Raw genomic sequence first — 21,713 nt, 5'->3', positions numbered from 1 at the left:
CATGCAGGTTATCAATCAATCACAGTATCAGAGTGATTGCTGCCGATTATAGCCTGGCTCCACACTCCACAATTATTTGCAGGCTAGTGAGTACCGAACATCTTCCTTTACTTAAAGAATAACCAGGCAGAGTGGCAAGAGTACTGCTCAGGGGTGGAATCTTGACTCTGACCTTATTAGAAAGTAAAACGACTACAGACAGGCCACTCACCTTTTCCAGTCCTAGATTTGCGGTGTATGAAGGGGCACTGCTCATCTCCTCCCAGGGATCATTTTTAATGTGTAAAAGAAAATATTTGAAAGTACTGTGTGGACATAGGATTTTGTTTAGACCACAAATAGGTGTTTTTTTTTTTCCATTCCAATCCGTGTATCTGCTGAGCAAAATAAGCTGGTGTTGACAGTGCCATCCTGGACATTGTCAAAAGCTTACCTGTAGCGACTTCTCTTCAGTTAAAGCTGTGTTGGGGGAAAGTTCCAAGGTCTATGTCAGGTCAGCTCTGGAAAAAAACAAGGAGGGTGGTGAGAGTAGAGAAGCAAAACTAACAAAGCAGATTACAAAGCAATCCATGTTAGGCTTGAGACACTGGTCACTGGCTCTTCCATTTCAGATTGGACTAATTTCCAGGAATCTTATAGCTGGTAGAAGACAGCAGCTGTTTTTCTCCCAAACTACTCAAGGCTCACTTTTGAAATGATGATCTTTATAGCTGGATGAAGAAGTCATCAGTCTTACCAAAGACACCACTTTTGCCCTATTACTCTACAGAAAAGTCTCCAGTGATTATCCATTAACTAGAAATACATGCTTCAGTGTGATTTAGACTCCACCCCCATGCACTACCACCAGCCCCGCCTTATTTATCCCTCTGCTTCCCATAAAGCCAGAATACTAGCCAGTTTGGTTCCCTCCAAGCCCCGTAAATAACTGCTCCTTTCTGATAAGGGCTTTTGCTCACTCTCTTCTTCTGCCTCGAAGCCATGAGTTTCTCTGCCTTCTCCCTATTTTTCATGTGTGATCTTAATCCTACCTGAGTCTTAAGGTCCAGCTTATATTTTTCTTCCATGAAGTCTTGCCCAGGTACAGGTCTCCCCTGCAGATCCTCTTTCCAGCAGGTCTGTCACAGGCACATCCTCATTTCAGCCCAGCCCTGGAGACAGTTTAGGTCATTTCTGGGGGCAAGGGCCTGTCCTGAGCAGCACTCTGCTCTTTCTCTGTGGATGTGAGAAAAGTGGGTGCATGTGCCCATCACAAGCCACCACTTACTATTTCACGAGGGCTGTGTCCAGCAGGTGAGGAAGGACTCAGAACCACATGGCTCTGGCCTTTGAGCCAGGCTCACCCAGCTGTTTTGTAAGGGGTGAGAGTGGCGCTAAATGTTTGTGGGAGTAAAACAGTCACCTTGAAGCCATTCCACCTGAGAACTCTCCTGGAGAGAACCCCAACTTGAACCCCTTTCTCTCTGGCCTTCATGATAAAGGAAAAGAGGGAAAGAGACTCAGATTCAGACTCCGACTCCGACACTAACACAGCAGCATATGTGCCAGGCGCCATGCCAAGTGCCAGAAGAGAATGATCTCACTGCGTTCTTTCAAGGACCCGATGAGGTTAGGACTACTCTAATCTCCAGCCACAGCTGAGAAAACACAAACTCAGAGTAAAAAAAAAACTTGTATAATGTCCAAATAAATATCGAAGTGTTATTTGAACCCAGTTGTCTCAGAGTACAAGGCCTGTTTGTTTTGTTTTTAGTTTAGTCGACACCAGTGGTTCTCAGAGTATGATGCCCAGAGCAGTAGTATCAGCGTCTCCTGGAAACTTGTTAGAAATGTAAGTTCTTGGGCCCCACCCAAGTCCTGCTGAATCAGAAACTCCTACTGACAGTGATCTGGGCTGTTACAAGTCCTGGTGGTGCGTGTTCAAGTTTGAATACTACTATTCTGAGCTAAACCTCCCACAAGAAGATCCCTTATAACTTGGCCTAGAAACCATATTGACATAGGAACATTCTAAGATGTTGGTTATGTGTGGACCCCTGACCACGCCAGAGTCCACCTGACTTTCTGTGCCACCTCGTTCCTCATCAAGGCAGACCTGGAGCTGCAAGTATATTTGTAGCTTTGGAGGCTGGGGAGAAGGAGTTTTAAAAAAGAGAAAAGAAAAAACCTTAATTTCTTCAAGTTTTCTTGATCAAATTTGTCACAATCTGATCGTTTTTATTTATGTTGTCATGCTTATGTCTACAACCTGTACTGCCAGTTTCTACTGTTGATGTATTCTTGGTCATTCATTCCATTATTTATTCAACAAACATCTGTTGGGTGCCAAGGAGGTGACAGTGCAGGATGAGGTGCTTGTGCTTAAACGATGCGTCAGAGACAAACTCAGCCTGCTCAGAGCCTGCACTTAACTGGCCATCACCAAGGCATGTGAAAAGTGTTGCCTGGGGGTAGGAAGAGGCACTTTAGGAAAACACACAGGGCCCCTTTCCCAGGTTTGCAGTCAGGGAAGGCTGCTGCTGCTTCTTCTTCTTCTTCTTCTTCTTCTTCTTCTTCTTCTTTTTTAACACTTATTTTTGAGAGAGAGAGAGAGAGAGAGAGCGAGCATGAGCAGGGGAGGGGCAGAGAGAGAGAGAGGGAGACACAGAATCCTTCCTTGGGGAAGTGAGGGAAACATTTTAAGAAAAGTGACATGAGAAAATGTATGCATGTATTAGCAGGCTCAGGCCAGTACCTATACAGCCTTCTTTTCATACAGTTTCTGTATTGTTGCTGGACGGATGAGACCCTCGCAAGTCATCCTTGCTCTGTCCTCCACCTCGCCCAGAGTGTCTGTAGTCTCCGCCTCTGACTCTGCCTGTGAGCCCCCATCTAGTCAGACAGTGTGTTCACTTATTTGCATGGCTTTTATCACTCCATGAACAGAAGTAGGTCACCTCTCAGAGACATAGTATGCCTTCAGTGTTTTCTCCTGCTCTTGGCTGCAGGGTGCCTGTCCTTGCTGGTGACCGTCCAGCACACGGAGCGCTACGTCACCCTGTTTGCCTCTGTCGTCCTCAAATGTGACTACACCACCTCCGCCCAGCTCCAGGATGTGGTAGTGACGTGGCGCTTCAAGTCCTTCTGCAAGGACCCTATCTTTGACTACTACTCTGCATGTGAGTGCCCTCCCCCCTCTGCCCAGGCCCCTCTGTGAAGCATTGCCATGAAGGCATAGGAATTATTTAGGATCACAAATCCTTATGAGAAGCCACAAAGATCACTTAACGTGGCCCCCTCATTTGATAGATAAATGGCCCAGGCAGATGAACTAATTTATTCCTGGTCACATACTATTTTATTTTAAAATTTATGTCCTACCTTGTTCCTGAAAAGATTTAGGCAGCTCAGACATTAAGTTTTTTTTAAAAGGCAGCTCAAGTCCTGCCTCCCAGCCCATTTGGTTGCATGCCAGCACACTGAGATGAGTCTGCAGTCTGCCGCCATCACCTTCACCACCTTAGAATGTAGACAAGAAGCCTCCTACACCCTCCAGGACGCTGAGGAGTGGCCATTTGTGAACCTCCGCACACTGCCACACTCCCTTTTATGGTCAGCCTTCCTGGTGGCCGACTGAACCCTCCAAGTGAGCGAGTGAGCGAGAGCTCACTGCCCCCAGGGAATACATTCTCAGGGCTGCACAATTCCCCCTACCTATGCTTAGCCACGTCCTACCTCACAGTAGTGGCTGCCCCACTCATGTCAGTTCTGTGCTCCGAAAGCAAAGCTCTTTCTAGCTGTCTACTTCTGCCTCTCTCAAGGAACAAAGGAATGCAGATCCTCACTGGCAGCCCTGGACAATTAACCTTGTAGAAATTTTTGAGAGTAGAAGTAGATGCCGTCTATAAGGAAGGAAGTGAGCTTCCTGAGATGAGGAAAAATGGAGGGAGGCCTGAGCTTTACCTCTGTCAGCCCTGACTTACAGTACATCCTACAGTATGAACCCCGATACCTAAATGTCTGAGTCACTGACAGAACCTGGCCTCGTTCCCAAAAGACACATCTCTAAATCAAGGCATGATTTTCAGGGGGTTACTCTTCAAATAAAGGGCCAGGGAAAAGAGACCAGGGTGGTAGGCATTTGCCACCAGAAAATGCATTGTAAGGGCAGGTAGATGAACCCTGTGGGGGCAGAATCTGGGTAAATGAGGTAAGGGTAGTTGGGATGGGAAATGGGGGCATGCAGCCAGGATTTAGAAATGATGGCCTTTTAGAGGGGTCTGGGTCTTGCTGCTCAAAAGTTCATTAGTATCACCTGGGAGTTCATTAGAAATGCAGACTCTCAGATTCTCACTCCGGACCCGCAGACTCAGAATCTTCATGTTTAGTAAGATTCCCAGTAGATGCATGAGCTCAGGAAAAATTGAGAAGCTTCCCTGCCCCAGGGAACACTATAGGTGCCTTTCTTCATGGGAATTCCCCCTGCTGTGTGACTTAGCTGTGTCCCCTTTTCTCAGCTTACCAGGCAGCTTTATCCCTGGGCCAGGACCCCTCCAATGACTGCAATGACAGCCAGCGGGAGGTTCGCATCGTGGCTCAGAGGCGGGGGCAGAATGAGCCCGTGCTGGGGGTGGATTACCGGCAGCGCAAGATCACCATCCAGAACCGTGAGTGCAGGGGAGGCAGCAGGGAAATGGAGGTGGCGGACACCAGGCCTGACAGGCTGAGTCATTGTGGGGATTCCCCCCCCCCTTTTTTTTTTCCATTTGTTTGTTTGAGGAAATTGCCAGATACATAGAATGCTGTAACACCATCTGAAGTCACTCCCCTGGAAGTTGGTGTCTGGATGAGAAGATGTCCTACAGTTTTGGCTAAAGGTCTGGGAGCGGGTGGTTTCTTTTGCTTTTTCATGGCTAAGGTGTGGATCAGTCTTGTTTGCTCCCTCCCATAAATTGCCCTCAGGGCCTGTGTGAACCCCAGGGCCCTGAGTTTCCCTCTGACCACTCCTGTTGTATATATCTAAGGGGCTTTCAAGTAGGTGACCACCTTGACACCATCATCACCCATTGGTAGAGGAAAGAGCGTTAGGCTTCATTGACCAAGAGCATTAGTTCATTGACCAGCAGCAGATTTTTTTTCTCTGGTGTCTGTTACCTCATCTGAAAGATGGACATAATAGGCTCTGTCTCCCTACACTGAAGTAAGTATCAAACGTGATATCTGAAAGCTATGTCTAAAGCATGTTTATTCTTTATGCCTAGTACACGGAGTGGTGGTTAGAACCCTCAGTCTGCAGTCAGATTCTGGTGTGGGTCCCCATTCTGCACTTATAGGGTATGTGAACTTGGGTAAGTCCCTTCGATTTTTTTCTACAAAATGGGACTTGCCATAGTACTCCCCATCTCATGGAGATTTGTCAGGATTAAGTGAGCTGATACACATAAAGCACTTAGCAAATATTAAGTGTGCAGTGAACTTTAGTTACCATCACTGAGCACGCTTTTGGACGGAGGGTTAGCCCTACATTCCTACCTTGTAATCCAGGATTGCCATGATGGGTTATTGGCACATAATTCAGAGCCTATTTCAGTGAGCTTCATGTGCAGTGTTAAATAAATATTTGCTGCTTAAAAGGGGAAAAATGGTAGAGAATACACTAAGCAGGCCACTCAGGGTACCTGTGGCAACAATGTGAGGAAATCAGTGAATATTTGATGACCCATTTAAAGGTAGATCATTTAAAGGGAGCCAATTTAATATTTGCTTCCAGATTGGTGTCTAATACTTTAGTTGTAATATTTAAACCTGATCCTTTTACATGCAGTCTCTGCTTTCCCCAAGCCAGCCCTTAAACTCTTAGCTTTAGTGAACATCTGTCCTATTCTGGTCTCTAGGTACATTCTCAAAGATTCAGGGTGGTTCTGTTTTTCCCAGAACCTGCAAAATGAGCCCTGATCTGACTCCAAAGTCTCTTTTGGCAAGTCTCATTTAGTTTTTGAAGGATAATATTCCCCAGAGGTGACAGGGTGACAGACAGTCCTTGCTTTTTTCTTTCTTTCTTTCTTTCTTTCTTTCTTTCTTTCTTTCTTTCTTTCTTTCTTTCATCTAATTTTGAACAATAGTATCCACTATTTCCACTCCCAGTCACTTTTGGATCAAACTTTGCTTCTTCCTTACTGTCATGGAAAACCATTATTTCCCCCTTGGTTTTTAATTCTACCTCCATGCTTGTTGTGACTTCCTAGAACCCTTGTTTTCTGACACTTCTTTGCCCTGTGCTTGTGTCATTTGAAAAGACCCTGTCAAATCAGTTCTTGGATCATTTAAAATATAAACATATCCAGGGGTGCCTGGGTGACTCAGTTGGTTGAGTGTCCAACTTCAGCTCAGGTCACAATCTCACAGCTCATGAGTTTGAGCCCGCATTACTCAGAGCCTGGAGCCTGCTTTGAAATCTAGGTCTCTGTCTCTCTCTGCCCCTCCCCCACTCATGCTCTGTTTCTCTCTCTCAAAAATAAATAAACATAAAGAAATTTAAATATTAACATATCTGAATGTCCTCATTACTGTGACATCCCTGAAAAACATGTTTATGTTTCTAATAAAAACTGGGGCAGACCTATGATACACTTTAACTTAGAGGGAGAACCTCCTCCAAAACACTTTCCCCATTCTTCCAAGTCTAGGGGAAGTTCTTTCTGGGAAAGGTAGTGTGTTTGGAAAATCATGGGCAGGAAAATATTGTAGAGATTGACGTAGAAAGAGAAGGAAACAAAAGTTGAAGTTAGCTCCAGTGGTGCGTGACCTTGCATTTCTGTTTCATTTCCTCAATAAATATTTTTTGACAAACAGATAATGAAGAATTGTAAATATGACTGCCAGCTAAGCAGGAGCAAGTCCATAATGCAAAGGGTTTTTTTGTTTTGTTTTTGGTTTTTTGGGTTTTTTTTTTAAAGAATTTGAAGATGTCCCCTGGCACTTACTGTGGGTGAAATAGCAGGAATGTGAAAGCTGCCTGGATCCTCTGACTGGACTTTAAGCCCTGTTAGGACAGAGGAGTCTGGTTCCTCTGCAGATCTTCCCAGTGTCTGACTCAGTGCTGGACCCACAAAAGGTCTTTAGTGAAGATTTGTTGCGTTTACTAAACTTGAGCATACCATTCATCTATGTTAAATAGCACAGCGCTTGGTGCTCATGAGAACTGAAAATCCTTTCTTGAGCATTGAATAACATTTACCCTTAAAATAGTGGCATTTCATCCTTACTTATTCAATTCATCTCATAACCCATCCCTTCAAGATCCACAGGGATCCATTCATAGCCAGTGAGGGATCCAGGCTGTGGAGTTTTCTACCCACTTTGGAGAGGACATTAGAACTTAGTGGTTAACAGCACCAGCTTTGCAACAGAGAGACATGGATTTGAACCTACTTATGCTAAGCATTATTTCTCTGTTCTTAGGCTAGTTTCTTAGCCTCCTGGAGTCTTGGTTTCTTCATCTGAAATGCAGCCAATCATAGTTAGTGTATCAGGGTTGTGTAGAGTTTGGTTATGAATAAGCAAAAGCTCCAAATATTAGTGACTTAATAAAGAAGTTTTTTTCTTCTCATGTATAAATTTGGAGGTAGATAGTCCAAAACTAGTGTGGTGCCTCTGTTCCATTAAGTCCTCAGGGATGGTCCCCAGCTCCAGCTCACCAAGAAAGTCTTTTTCTCCCCCATGGTCCAAGATGGCAGTCATCACATGTGCTTGACTGATAACAGTATAAAAGAAAAGATGAAGAAAAGGACAAAGATGTTCCCCAACTGTTTTAAGAAAGTTCCTGGGAGCCATCTTGTGACACTTCTGCTTACATTCTATCCACCAGAACTGAGTCACATGTTCATGTCCACCTGTAAGAGATGACAGGAAGTAGTTACTTTATTCTAGATGGCCATGTACATGACCAAAAATTATAAGACTGAGAGAAAAAGGGAGAAGAGACCCTGGGTGACAGTGTAATGTCACCTCACCCACTGTGAGCTGTGGTGGGAATTAAATGAGGTGATGTCCAAAATCCTTTCAAGGCACCTGGTAGGGTTCAATGAAAGGTGAGTTCTACTATTATTAGACTGTTTGGAGAAATAGGATGGTCTCAGAAAATAAGACAGAACTATGAGGGGGGCCCTAAGGATGTGGAAGGACAGTGCTGAGTCCTAAGCCATAGGTCAGATACCAGGGCCCTCTCCTTTAACACCTGGTACTTTCTCCCTCCTCCCTGCAGGAGCAGACCTTGTGATTAATGAAGTGATGTGGTGGGACCATGGAGTGTATTATTGCACCATTGAGGCTCCAGGGGACACATCAGGAGACCCAGATAAGGAGGTGAAGCTCATTGTTCTGCGTAAGTGCTGTTGGAGCTTTCTATTTAGCCACCTCATTGCTGTGACACTTTTACATATAGCACAGAAACAAGCAAGCCCAGGTTATTGTTGGATTGCCAACCTCTGAAGGTCCCTTACTAAAACTAAACTTTATTTTTTTTCTTTTCCTTTTCTTTTTCCTTTTCCTTTTCCTTTTCCTTTTCCTTTTCCTTTCCTTTCCTTGTCTTTTTTTTTTTTTTTTTTTTTGCTGGTATATTCGTCAAGCTTAACCTATAGGTCAAGAGCTATATTTATTAGACCTCTAGAATGTTAGACCTGGAAGCATTCACCTGCATATTTGGTTAGCTTCCTCTTGGTGTCTCCCCTGCAGACTGGCTGACAGTGATCTTCATCATTCTGGGAGCCCTCCTCCTGCTCCTGCTGATTGGAGTGTGCTGGTGCCAGTGCTGTCCTCAGTATTGCTGCTGCTACATCCGCTGCCCCTGCTGTCCTGCCCGTTGCTGCTGCCCCGAGGAAGGTGAGAGAGGACAGATGGGCAGTGGGATGGGGTGATGCTGGAGCCTGGTATCCCAAATACATGAGCTTCACACACACAGATCAAAACCTTGGGTCCTTCCAGGTTCTCCTCAATGCCCTTCTCCCCTCACAGGCTCAGAGGTCTTTGACCCCAGCACAGAATATAATGCTAGAGAAAGCTTTAGACCCAAGTGGGAAGATTTCTGTCTCTCCACATCCGAGCCTGCCTGAGGCCTCCTTCCAATGGTTCTGCCTATTGATGGCATTTCCTCAGTGGCCCTGAAATGCCTGTGCTATTTGCTCCTAGCTCTCACCTTGCTTGGACAGGGAGTGGCTAGAGCAAGTGGTTTGAATGTAGCAGTGAGAGAGAAGGCCACCCCTTAGAGAGGACTTGAAATGAACAGATAGAGGAGAAAGGAGTTAAAGCAGTGATTCTTAAACTTAAGAATCACCTAGAGGGCTTGTTAAAACTTAGTTGCTGGCTCTACGTCCAGAGTTTCTGGTTTAATTGGTTAGCCTGACAATTTGTATTCCTCAAAAGTTCCCAAGTGATGTGATGCTGCTGAGCTGTGGGCCACACTTTGAATATCTCTTTTTATTTTTATTTATTTATTTATTTTTTTAACGTTTATTTATTTTTGAGACAGAGAGAGACAGAGCATGAACAGGGGAGGGTCAGACAGAGAGGGAGACACAGAATCTGAAACAGGCTCCAGGCTCTGAGCAGTCAGCACAGAGCCCGATGTGGGGCTCGAACTCACATACCGCGAGATCGTGACCTGAGCTGAAGTTGGACGCTTAACCGACTGAGCCACCCAGGCACCCCTGAATATCTCTTTTTAGATAAAGGAAAGAGGTTTAGATGAAGGAGAGAGGGAATGGAAGATCTTGCTCTTAATGTGATCTTTCTTTGGGCTAAAATTTGACTTTTTATTTTTTTATTTTTTTCAAATGTTTATTTATTTTTGAGAGAGAGAGAGTGACAGAGCATGAGCAGGGGAAGGGCAGAGAAAGAGGGAGACAGAATCTGAAGCAGGCTTCAGACTCTGAGCTGTCAGCACAGAGTCCAATGCAGGGCTCGAACTCATGAACTGTGAGATCATGTCCTAAGCTGAAGTCAGGCACTTAACTGACTGAGCCACCCAGGTGCCCCTAAAATTTGACATTTTAAACCAAAATTATGATATACCCTAAAAAATTTGTCTGTGGAATGCCAAATTTTTTAATAGAAAATTATTCTATAATGACTTCTTAATAAATAGATGGAGTGGAATCACCTGCTTTAAATGGTAGGAATTTTGCGTTCTTAAAATAACATTTTTTCCCCTGATGATACAAGTAAGGTATGACATTGTAGAAAATTTGAGAAATTTGGGAAAGTGTAAACACTAAGCACTCAGAGATAATCACTTTTATCAGTTTGGTTCATTTGAAAGGAAATTTTTTAAAAGGAAATATAAGGAATTACCTCTTAAGATAGAAAAAAAACTTAATCTACAATGTCAAGAAGGCTAATGGCCTGAGTCTGGTTTCAGGTCTGTGTTCCGAGGTTTTTGTCTTATAGGAAAAGAGAACTAACTTTTTTTTGGATGTCTGCTATGCGTAAGCCCCTTCCATATATTTCCCTCTGTGAATCCTCACAACCCTAGAAGACTGTGTTATCACTGCTTAACAGATGAGGAGACTGAAGGTCAGAGAAGTCACACAGCTAGTAAGTAACAGTGGCAGTGTGGTGTTGAATCCATGTTCACCTGACGTATGAATGCCCGAATGTCACACAGTTTAGGCTGCCACAGCCTCTGTGTGTAGATCACAGTGGGCTTGGCAGAGAAACCAATGACCTCCTGAAAGAGAGGGAAAATAGCAGAGGACTCAATACTGGGCTGTGGAACTCCCTACCTTTCAAGAGCCTCTGGGACAGATCCCAAGGAAAAATCACTATCACTGAAGTAGTAATATGTATGAAGAGATGAGAAAACTGCTCCCAAGATGCCTTCTTAGAATCCCTAAGTCAGTGGGGCACTAAAAACAGGCAGAACCGGGGACAAAGCCCACACAAATGATAAATGTATCCACTGTCAGTAAGCTGATAAACACGTTTGGGGGAGAATGATTTCTCTTAAGTGGTTAGAGTTCATTTAGAAGAACTGGTAAAATAAAGAAATGCAGGCCACAAATAAAGGTCCCTGAACTTGAGCAAATGAGGTCACTTTCAGAGTGAGTCACTAAGGCAGACTGTCCTGAGAATTTTGATGACAAGAGGAGATTACATAGAGAGGATTGAAGTTGTTAAGGAGGGCTCTTGCATGGGGAAGGGTTTGTGTGTGTGACTGTTGGTTAGAATAAGAAAACCCCAAGTGTATTTGTAGGCAAAGAACCAAGGCCAGTAGGAAATGAGTAAAGTGAAGCCTTATTTTTTTAACGTATTTTTTTTGAAAGAACACAAGTGGGGGAGGGGCAGTGAGAGAGGGAGACACAGAATCCAAAGCAGGCTCCAGGCTCTGAGCTGTCAGCACAGAGCCTAACGTAAGGCTTGAACCCACTAACCATGAGATTGTGACCTGAGCCTAAATCGGACGCTTAACCCACTGAGCTACCCAGGTGCCCACCCCTAAAGTGAAGCCTTATGAGGCAAGGCGATCACTGAGCAGGAGGAACAGTTGGGATTGACATCAGGTATACAGCAAAAGAACTACCTGTAGAAAGGAAGGGAAGGGCAGCCTGACCTCTGGAGAAAGGGGGGAAGTCGTTAAAATGTGGGGGATGATCCAAAGTGTAAGGGAAGAAGCTGAGGGATCTCATACCAGCCTGTCTCAATTTCAGCAAATCAGAATTCTAGAGGCAGAACAGAGCTTGAGAATGACATCAGTGCTTCTTGACCTTCTCTGACCACAGCTCACCTCCCTAACTTGCTCCCGCTTTACAGTGAGTTAATAGAGGACCAGCGAGGAGAAAAAATGAAATGACACCAGATATTAGTAACTCTTGATATTTCACTTAGTACTGGTAAATGACCCACAGTAGAACGTAAAAGATGAAAGTGATTGAAACTGATCCCTACATCGGTTACTGGCCATCCTCCCCACAGGGCCTCTAGGCATCCTGTGTAGTAGGGCCACAGGCCACACTGGGAATCTCTGATCTACCCACCCACCTCCCCATTCTGCTTACAGCAGAAGGAAGTAAGGCCTAAAGAGACTTTTGCACAATTTCATACAGCTCATTAGTGGCAGATCCTGGACTAGACATAGTTCTCTAGATTCCATGCCCAGGGCTGGTTCCTCTTCCTCAACCAAGATGATGTCATCAGCTGAAAGTTCATGGGGAGGGGAAGACATGAGAAGTGGGGACCATTTAAACTGCTGCTCTAGAGGAGGGAAGTGGGGTCTATAGATCAGTCAAGGGAAGCCAGTTGAAGAGGGCTACTTGAAGGCGGTTGTCTGACTGCAGTCAGCTCTGGCAGCATGGGGCCAGAAGCTAAAGCTGAAATGGTAAGAGTTCAAGTGCATGGGATTCTAGGGAGCTCCTCAGGATTCACTGAAATGATTAGCCAGCCAAGTTACGGGGACTGGTGTATGGGAAAAAGTGAAAGGACTATGTGACCATGGTTCAAAAGAGGGTAAAGAAGGAGTTCTTTAAGAGTGGGGAATGGCTGGTAAGCAGTTACAGGCAAGTGCAGTTGGAAGGCTTCAAGGCACCACAGATGATCTTGACTGCAGGGAAGGAGAGGCAGGTGCTGTGTCATTTCTGTCACGGAAGAGATGTCTTAAAGAACATGCCCTGGGTTTTCCTCACAAGTGAAGATAAATATGCCTTTGGTAGTTTAGGCTCCAAATGTATACAAATGTATACTTTTGTTTCCTATGGGATCTAAAGCAAAAAAAGTGACTTATTATAACAATGAAAGCCACTGTCTCTTGACTGTCTGTCATGTTGGGCATTTCAAATGTATTGCTTCATTTAACCTCAACAACTTTATGAAATAGGTATTTCCATCCTTAGCTTACAGATGAGGAGCCCGGGCCCGCACACTCTGGAAGGTCACTCAAAATCAGACTCCTGGTATACGCTGGGATTCAGGTGGAAGTCCATTGACCCTCAAAGCTTGTATTTAAGGAAACTAAACCCTGAGGACCATAGTTCTCAGGAGATTCTTGAGAATCCTCAGGAGACAACTCTAGTTGAGCTTCCTGCACTTGAATTAGGGAGCTTGTTGAAAACACAGCTGCTGCTTGCTGTGCGTGAGACTGAAGGATATCTGGGAACAGGACCCAGTAATCTGTATTTTTAAGTAGCTCATTACAGTGATCAAGGCAGACTTTACTCCACTGAGGTTCAGAGATAACTTATTAGGAGTTTTTTGAGGCTTAGCTACTTTCTCCATGTCTCTTATTTTATTGCCCATCTGATTCCCTACTAGGTGAACAGAAAACCCTGACATCCCTAGGGGACAAGAGGGCATAGGAGAAGCTCAGAGGTTGTGTTTTCCACTCCCATCTCAACAGTTCCATTGCATCAGGGAAGGGAGGGGCCCTGGGGAAAAGGATGTGGCAGCTAAGAAGGGAGCAGGTGGGTTAATCTCTGAAGTATGGAAAATTTAACAGGAAAGCTCATGGAAGATCTGGAAGGGTCTCTAGAGAGTTATCTGTGCAGAGGGTCCCATTAGTTAAGTCATTTGGGGAGCAAGGAGTAAGCCCAACTTTCCCTTTCTCTACTGTTGAATTAAGAGAGTAGGAGAAGGAAGTGGCCAGGATTCAGTTAGAGGGGTGGGGGGTGGATAGAGTTGTTCCCAATTGAGCCAGATGTCCCCAGGCCTTAGAGGCAGAGGCAGGTCTGGAGTGGGTTTTGAAAGGTATAGAGCTGAGTTGGAGAGTAATAAAGGGAGGAGGTACAATTGTGGAAGGTTTTTGTTTTTTGTTTTGTTTTTCATCACAGACATAAAGGAGTCTGGGGACTCACTGATTTGACAGAAAGGACACAGGCCTGGGCATCAGAATGGCACCTCTGGCCATCACCAGCTATGGGACCTTGAACTGGGAAGTCAACCTCCCTGCACCCAGCTTCTTCATCTAATTCCCACATTAACAGATTGCTCTGAGGATTAGTTAGCCTATATAAAGTGACTGGCACATACGTATTAAGCAGGGCATTATGTGTGCTGTTGGTAGCACATATAGGAAGCTAGGGGAGGCATCTGTTAGCAAGAGGGAGAGGAAAGTGCTGAAGCATGTGGAGGGTCTAGAGTGCTGTCCAGTGGCATGAAGGTGTGGCAGCTGGGTGAGCTTCTCTAAGTTTGCATCTGATTTCCTCCAGGCTGGGCTATGACGCACCACCAGGGCTGGAGCTCCGGACACTTCTGGAGGCTCTGCTGCAACCACTTCCTGTTGTGCTGGAAGTTTGTTTCACACTGGAGTCATTGGGTCCAGATGGCCACTTAGCTGTTGGCCTCAGCAAATCCCTGGCCCTTTGCAGTAGGGTCCAGAGTGCCTGTCTGCCCCTCTTACTGTGCCAGGAGGAAGCCTGAGGCAGAGCCCTGCTACTTTAGAGGTGGCCACAGGCTTGAGGAACCCAGGAGGAGGTGAGAGTGCCAGCTGGGGAGCCTGAGGCAGGCACTTCCTGCCTGAACACACAAGTCCTTTTCCTACATGCATGGATGGACTGAGACCTTGGGACACAATCACCTTAAAATAGAAATTCATGAACAAACCAACTAAATGATTTTGTTTTTAATTTACACTCATGGGGGCAGAGAGGAGAGGATTGTGTCCTTCAGACTAGCTGCACTAGGGTATCAGAGTGACATTTCTATTGATCCCTCGTGCTTTTTTTATATGATTTTCTTTGCCCTGAAAGGAAATGGTATTTCCCTTCTCCCTTCTCTGCCTTCACTGCACCACTTAGAGATTCCCCCTACTTAGGATAAGGAGAAGAGTAGAAAGGATCCACTGGGATCTACTTCAGCTTTTTGCATCTCTTGCCTCCCTTCCACTAGTTTCTCCTCTCCACCCCCAGGGTTGCAGGGCTGTTGTACCAGCTGGAACATTCTTCAGTGTCCCTCCCTTTACCAGTAATTCTGCCCATTGACCTCAGCATCTACATCCTTTTTTTTTTTTTTTTTTTTTTTTAGCTTTTTCCACTCTGAGTGGGCAGCCCTGAGCTTCCCTGGCAGTCCCTGACTCATAGCTGCCTTGAAGTCCTTTGCGTCTGCACCTTCTAGATTTGGCCCGTGGCTGAAGGCCTTGTTGGCCTGGGACCCAAGATTTCATTGCCTACTAATACCCACGTATCTACCTACATTTTAGGTGAAACTGGGAATTGCAGGACGATACAATATTTTCAAGACTAGGAAGTCAAGGTTATAGGTATGCTTTCCTTGGGAATAGGGGTTGCATCCTGTACCCCAGGAGTCCCAGCTCCTTGCAAGTTGACCAATTAGTTACTATTCCCTTAACTTTCACTCCTATGTAAGATAGGTCAGAAACTGGCCTCTTAGCAAAGCCTCCTAGCAAGAAAAGTGAGGTGGGAGGTGTGGGGCTTGTCCTGGCTGAGGGTCCGCATTTCTCCTTTTTCCCCTCTAGCCCTGGCTCGCCACCGGTACATGAAGCAGGCTCAGGCCCTAGGCCCTCAGATGATGGAAAAACCCCTATACTGGGGGGCGGACAGGAGCTCCCAGGTTTCATCTTATCCAATGAACCTGCTGCTGCAGCGAGGTAAACCTTGCCAGAGATTTGGGGTGGGAGAAGGCAGAGGGTAAGGGTAGGAATATGGGCTGCATTGGGGCCTTCATGACAATATAGTGGATATCTGTGATCAAGGGGACGGGATGGATGCAAGCTGAAAAATGTGGCATTTTGGTGCCATGGTTCTGAGAAGCCATGTTTTGGGCCAGCCATTCTGTATGTTCTTATCCTTGTTTCCAATCAGATTTGTCCCTGCGATCCAGCCTCCCACAGATGCCAATGAGCCAGACCACTGCTCACCCTCCCATCACCAATGGTGTCCTAGAGTATTTGGAGAAAGAGCTGCGGAACCTCAACCCAGCCCAGCCTCTGCCCCCTGACCTCAAAGCCATATCTGGCCAAGCCTGCAGCATGCTGTCCTCCCTGGGCTCTGAGGTTGTGGAACGCAGAATCATCCACCTGCCTCCACTGATCAGAGACCTGCCGTCCTCCCAGAGGACCAGCAACTCCTCCCACCAACAGTGGCTCACTCCAATTCCCCCTGGACCCTGGGATCTGAGGGAGGAGAGAAGGCAGCCCCACTACTCTGCTTTTCACCAGGAGCTCCAGGACGGGGAGCCTAAGCGCCGAGCATTGGAAGGACGGGAGCTGAACCAACCTCGGAGGGGAAGGCGCCACTGCTCTGGGCTGCGTGGGTTACCCACGCCCTGGGCAGACAGGGACAGCCTCAGTGACGGCCCCTCGTCCAGTGAGGCCCGCTGGTGGCCCAACCACCTATCTGCTCGGAGCCACTACTCAGGCCGACCTCACAGGCCTGGCCCCCGGGAGAATGCCCAGAGGCCCCGGAGGCGCAGGCCCCGCAGCTACTCCCCGCCCTTGCCTTCCGGCCTCAGTTCCTGGAGCTCTGAGGAGGATGAGAAGGAGAGGCAGTCCCGGAGCTGGGGAACCCACCGCCGCAGCTCACACCCCTCACACTGGCCTGAGGAGAAGCCACCCAGCTACCGCTCGCTGGATGTCATGCCAGGCAAGAATGGCAGGAAAAAAGGGAGTGTGGAGAGGCGCTCGGTGAGCCTGGGGCATCCTGCTGAGGGTCGGGCATGGGCGGAGTGGGGCTTGGCCACAGCTGGCAGAGGCCACCCCACGTGCCACCAGTGAGAGTACCTCCTCCTTGTTTTGCACAGCTTGCCTCATGGGCTTGGTGAGACCTCGCTCGAAGGGGCCGGGTGAGTGCAGAGGGCCAGGAAGGGCTCGATGCTTGATGCTTAAAACAGGGCCTTCTCATCCTCAGACCAGCCTTCATCACAGTCTGGTGAGGCAGGGCTTCCCCATTTCACAGATTCAGAAATGAGGCTCAGAATAATTAAGTGCCTTGTGAGTAGTGGAGCTAAGACTTAAACACGGGCTTTATGGCTAAGGCTTTACTTCCTGTCATACCTGCCTGTCTTTACTTAGCAACCGTATTTCCATACCCCAAATTAGAACATGCAGCCTGACAGAGGACATTTGTGCCACTTCTGAGTGCTGCAAGTCAGGGTGCAAGGCCTTGCTGTATTCGAGGATGAGGTCCTCTGAGACCCCCTGGAAAGAATCCTTAAACTGATGAAAAAAAACCCCAAACCAAAACAATAAATACCTCATATCCCAAAAATGGGTAAAACTTTAGGGTTCTGTGAACAGGCAAGGTTCTAGTCATAGCTTACCAGCCTAAAAGGGGCACAAAGAGGGATTATAGGCCTTAATTTGTTTTGTTTTTTTTAATTAAAAAAACCTTGTTTTAATTTATTTTTGCGAGAGAGAGAGACAGAGCACAAGTGAGGGAAGGGCAGAGAGAGAGGGGAACACAGAATCCAAAGCAGGCTCCAGGCTCTGAGCTGTCAGCCCAGAGCCCAATGTGGGGCTCCAACTCACAGACTGCAAGATCATGACCTGAGCTGAAGTCAGACACTTAACTGACTGAGCCACCCAGGTGCCCTGGCCTTAATTTGTTTTTTAAGATGTGACTTAAAAAATCATTTTATAATTAATATATCCAAATGATGACATTCCCTTAATGTTGTCACTTTGCAAAGTTATGCTGCCGTTGCTCAGAAATATTCACGAACTGCCTTCGGAACCAATTTACATGAAAATATATTTCTGTATTTGACCTAAATCCTCTTCTGTTTGCCTCTGTTGAGATAGAGATATCTCTGAGGGAAGTTCCCAGAGTAGAAGATATCATAGGAAGAAGAATTTTAGTCTCTAATATACCTTCAAGGATACATCTGTCATTTGGAAATGCAAATACTGCTGTGATTTGTTTAAAAAACAATCACATGTATGTAGTGTGCAAAGAAACAGGGACGTTGTGGAAGCTATGGTGCTAGTCTTTCAGGAAAAGAGCCTTGGTGAGAGAGTAATTCATGAGGAAGGTCTGCAGGCACTTCTGAAATAATGGCAATTATATCATATTCTCACAGATGTCCCATGAGAGAGGCAAAGACCAGTAACAATGAAACTTACTAGTATCCTTACTAAGTAGTACCTAGCTATGGGCATTTATGCACTAATTTAATCCTTACAACACCCTGTGAGGTTTTTACTATTATTTTCATGTTACAGTGGATACAGCTCTTTCTTCCATGTTACCAGTAAGAAAATTATATCCTGAAAGAAAACCCGGAACCAGTTAGAGCTGGGACAACAGCTGTTACTTTAGTCATTAGTGACTAAACTGTCTCTTATTTTAACAGAAAAAAAAAAAAAAGTGTAATGTAAAAGCCAGTGTTTGGCCCCAAATCCAAGCCCTGTTTTCTTCTAATTTTTTTTTTCATTTTCTTCTCTTTAAGTTCAATTATGTGGTTTCTTGTAAGTGAGAGAAGGGAAAAAGGAACATTAATTAAGTTCCAGACACTGGGGTAAGCCCTTTCTAAACCTTATTTCACTTAATCTTTATAACATTAGGTGAGGCTCAGTGAGATTAAGTATCATGCCCTAAGTCACAAAGCCAGTAGGGAGTGAAACCAGAATTTGAACACAGACAGCTCTCTGACTCTCAAGCCTGTACCCTTTCAGTAACTCATAATGCCTCATTTGAAAGAAAGAAGAATCGTCTGGGGCAATGATGCTCTCCTTCTATATTTCTTCCTCAGACTTTATTTCTTCCCTATTTTCTGAAAGTATCACAGCTTCCTTTATCATTAAGATGTACACACCACTAATTCTAACACAGGCAAACCAAATTTTCTATTGCAAAGTTGCTCATAAGACCTAAAGATCTCACTAACGATCATTTTGAAAGCCTTCATTGTTTTGGATCTCTGAGCTTATCTCACAAAGGGTTATCAGTTTACTTTATCACATTCAACTGTCTACTCATATTCTGAGTGACTAGAGGCCCAGGGCCAAAGCTGGCTTTAGAAAATTGATTGGTTTGAAAGGGCACAGTGTTTTGTTCATAGTTGGAATTTTTAATGCCTTTAGTGAAGCAAAAGTATCCAGGGCCAAAATCTCTTTGCATCTTTCCTCAGTGGGGCTGGTTGCTTCCCACACACTTTCCTAGCCTCTGAAGTCTTCAGAGTTTGCAGCTAACTTCAGAACTTATAATACAATTAGACCACTAGATGGCAATCTTTGATTATGTATAACTGGAAGTTCCTGTTTGCTCCTTGACTTGATGTTTCACCATTTTCTTAAATCAAGCTTTTGGCAGTTAGTTTTACCATAACTTTTTACAAAACACTTTTTAAAAATAGTTCATTAAATATTCAGAGCAATATGCATTAATCAAAAAATCTTTTGCTCACATGGAACCTTCTCTCTAAAGAATCATTAATGTTTAACAAATATATACCAAGGAACAAGGGCTTCCATTCAAAATATTACCCTGTTCTTTACACAGTGCCCATGAGAAAGTGGAAGTTATGTTGAGGAGTCTCCCGTTTGACTGCCAAACCAGTTGATATCTGACCTCAGGTCTGGTGTTTTTTCCACTCCATCAAACCTCAGAAATCTAAGAAACTATAATGTCATGCTTTAAACTCCTGTGGTTTCACACTGCATTGCCCCATGTGTTCCTGACCTCCTTCAAATTGATTATCTTTCTTTCCAATCTTGCCTTATCATAAAGGGCTTCCCAAGGCATTTCTGGTTTGTTGCAAGCTTGGCCTATACACACCTCTTATAATATGAAAGAAAACTGCATTCCTTCCTCTCCTAGTTAAACTCAAACTTTCTGTAGAGAAGCCAAGATTTTTTTTCATTTTTCTTGACTCAATTTAATAAAACCTTTTTTGATCAGTATACTTAATCTTCTACTTTTAATACAATGCCTATTCCTTGATCATGTGTAGGTTTTTCTTCAGCAAGCCCTGCACAAGGAACTTTCCTTTTGTCCCATTTCATTACTTTCCTTTGTATCAGAGAACATTTATCCCATAGCATTTTGATTAGAAGTCGTGCCCCCTAAAAATCACTTTCCTAATAAAATGGAAACACAATTTTTCTATAGCAACATGAATGTAAGTACATATACAATGCATTTTGAACAGTATGTTTTGGGACAGATACCTTATTTTGCCATTTCAAGTAAGATAAGAAAGGTCACATTCATGGACTACAGCTGTAGATATTCAAAACATAGATAGAAATCCCCTACAATATATAGTTAGAGAAATATGAGAAATGTAGACATAGTGCTTGCCCTGATAGAACAAGTTGAAAAAGCCGAAAGATCAAGTGGACTAACTATTGAAGAAAAGCCACTGAGTTTAGTCAGGAAGAGATAATTAATGATCTCTGAAAAATAACTTGAGAGAAATACTAAGGTATGAAGCTAAACTTTTTAGAAGGGCTGAGAAGGAATGGTTCAGGAGAATATGAGTAGAAAAAGAACTCGGCCATGTCTTCATAAACAAATGGTAGGGAGATGGGCTGATGAATGGACAGGGTACTTTTTTTCAGTCTAAGGGACACTTAAAGATGTTAAAATCAGCAGGTGACAAAGTGAATGAGACTAAAACTTTCAAAAATTAAAGATGTTTGAGGGAGCCTCCAGGGAGGTATGAAAGAAGAGAAACTTCAGCCTGGGGAAGACACTGGCTTTATGAAGAGTCAAGAAATAATTTTTAGATTCATACATGCTGTCCCAGCATCCACCACTCATCTATGATGAGTAAACACATCACTCATCTATGATGAACACACCACTCATCTATGATGATTGAACACAATCAAGTGCACCTTGTGTGTTATATGCATAGACAATAGATCCCAGCTGACTGGATTTTTTTGTGTTCTATTCCACAGGAGAGAGACAGCTCCCATAGTGGAAGGAGTGTGGTCATTTAGTCACCCGGCACAGCACTACTTCTTTGGCTACTTCTCAGCTCCGCAAGTCATCAGCATCACCTAGATGTCCAGCTGACTTGGGACAGACTCTACCAATCCGTTTCTAACAGTTCTGGCTTAGGTTCTGAGAATAAAACAGAAGAATATTAAAAACATGAGTTTGAGGGGTGCCTGAGTGGCTCAGTCAGTTGAGCGTCTGACTTTGGCCCAGGTCATGATCTCACGGCTTCTGTGTTCTAGCCCTGTGTTGGGCTCTGTGCTGATAGCTCAGAGCCTGGAGCCTGCTTCGGATTCTGTGTCTGCCTCTCTCTCTGTACCCCTCCCCTTCTCATGCTCTGTCTCTTTCTGTCTCTCAAAAATAAATAAACATTAAAAAACCTGTTTAAAAAACAAGAGTTTGAGGAATTCATGACTATAGTGTTAGCTTTGGCTCACACTCTGCACATTTAGAGTACCTGACATGTAATGGACCCTAACTGGGATGTGATCCCTCAGAAACTTAGTATCTGGAGTCTTCAGCTAGGTTACACACTCAGAACCGTGGCCATTTCCACAGAACTCAGGAATCTTGAGGAAGAAATCAAACATGTTTCAGGTGCAGGAAATTTATTGAATAGTATGTGGGAAATTTCCATGGGAGCTTGTCTCTATCTCTATAGCATACCTCCATATTAGGAGTACACTTTGCTGCACCTATGCCCATTCCTGAGTGCTCTTGAGGGTCAAGTCAGAGATAGCATGGGAAATACTCCAGCAGCGTGTTCTCTCATGGGTTATTTATGCAAGTGTCGAAAATCACAAGAGGCAATTTTGCACCAAACTTGTTCCTGTCCCTTGTTTTCATTTT

At 44.8% G+C, this 21,713-nt stretch overlaps 1 protein-coding gene across 5 annotated transcripts in view; it reads left to right on the top strand.

The window, feature by feature from the left end:
* The window catches only part of ILDR1 (immunoglobulin like domain containing receptor 1), a 41,155-nt gene extending 20,125 nt beyond the window's left edge, over positions 1 to 21,030 (top strand). For 2 of the 5 annotated variants that reach the window (XM_043594302.1, XM_043594300.1), the window contains exons 2-8: positions 2,988 to 3,158; positions 4,497 to 4,646; positions 8,243 to 8,362; positions 8,713 to 8,859; positions 15,437 to 15,568; positions 15,783 to 16,603; positions 20,825 to 21,030. In XM_043594302.1, the coding sequence (XP_043450237.1) occupies positions 2,988 to 3,158; positions 4,497 to 4,646; positions 8,243 to 8,362; positions 8,713 to 8,859; positions 15,437 to 15,568; positions 15,783 to 16,603; positions 20,825 to 20,866 (1,583 nt within the window). In that variant the 3' untranslated portion in view covers positions 20,867 to 21,030. Of the gene's footprint in view, positions 1 to 2,987; positions 3,159 to 4,496; positions 4,647 to 8,242; positions 8,363 to 8,712; positions 8,860 to 15,436; positions 15,569 to 15,782; positions 16,604 to 18,366; positions 18,436 to 20,824 lie in introns of all 5 variants that reach the window. The other 3 variants (XM_043594301.1, XM_043594303.1, XM_043594304.1) reach the window with 3 other exon arrangements.
* Positions 21,031 to 21,713: the final 683 nt, after the last annotated feature.

This window comes from Prionailurus bengalensis, chromosome C2 (genome assembly GCF_016509475.1).
Source record: "Prionailurus bengalensis isolate Pbe53 chromosome C2, Fcat_Pben_1.1_paternal_pri, whole genome shotgun sequence".
Lineage (NCBI taxonomy): Eukaryota > Metazoa > Chordata > Mammalia > Carnivora > Felidae > Prionailurus > Prionailurus bengalensis.
This window is presented reverse-complemented; position numbering and strand designations above follow the sequence as displayed.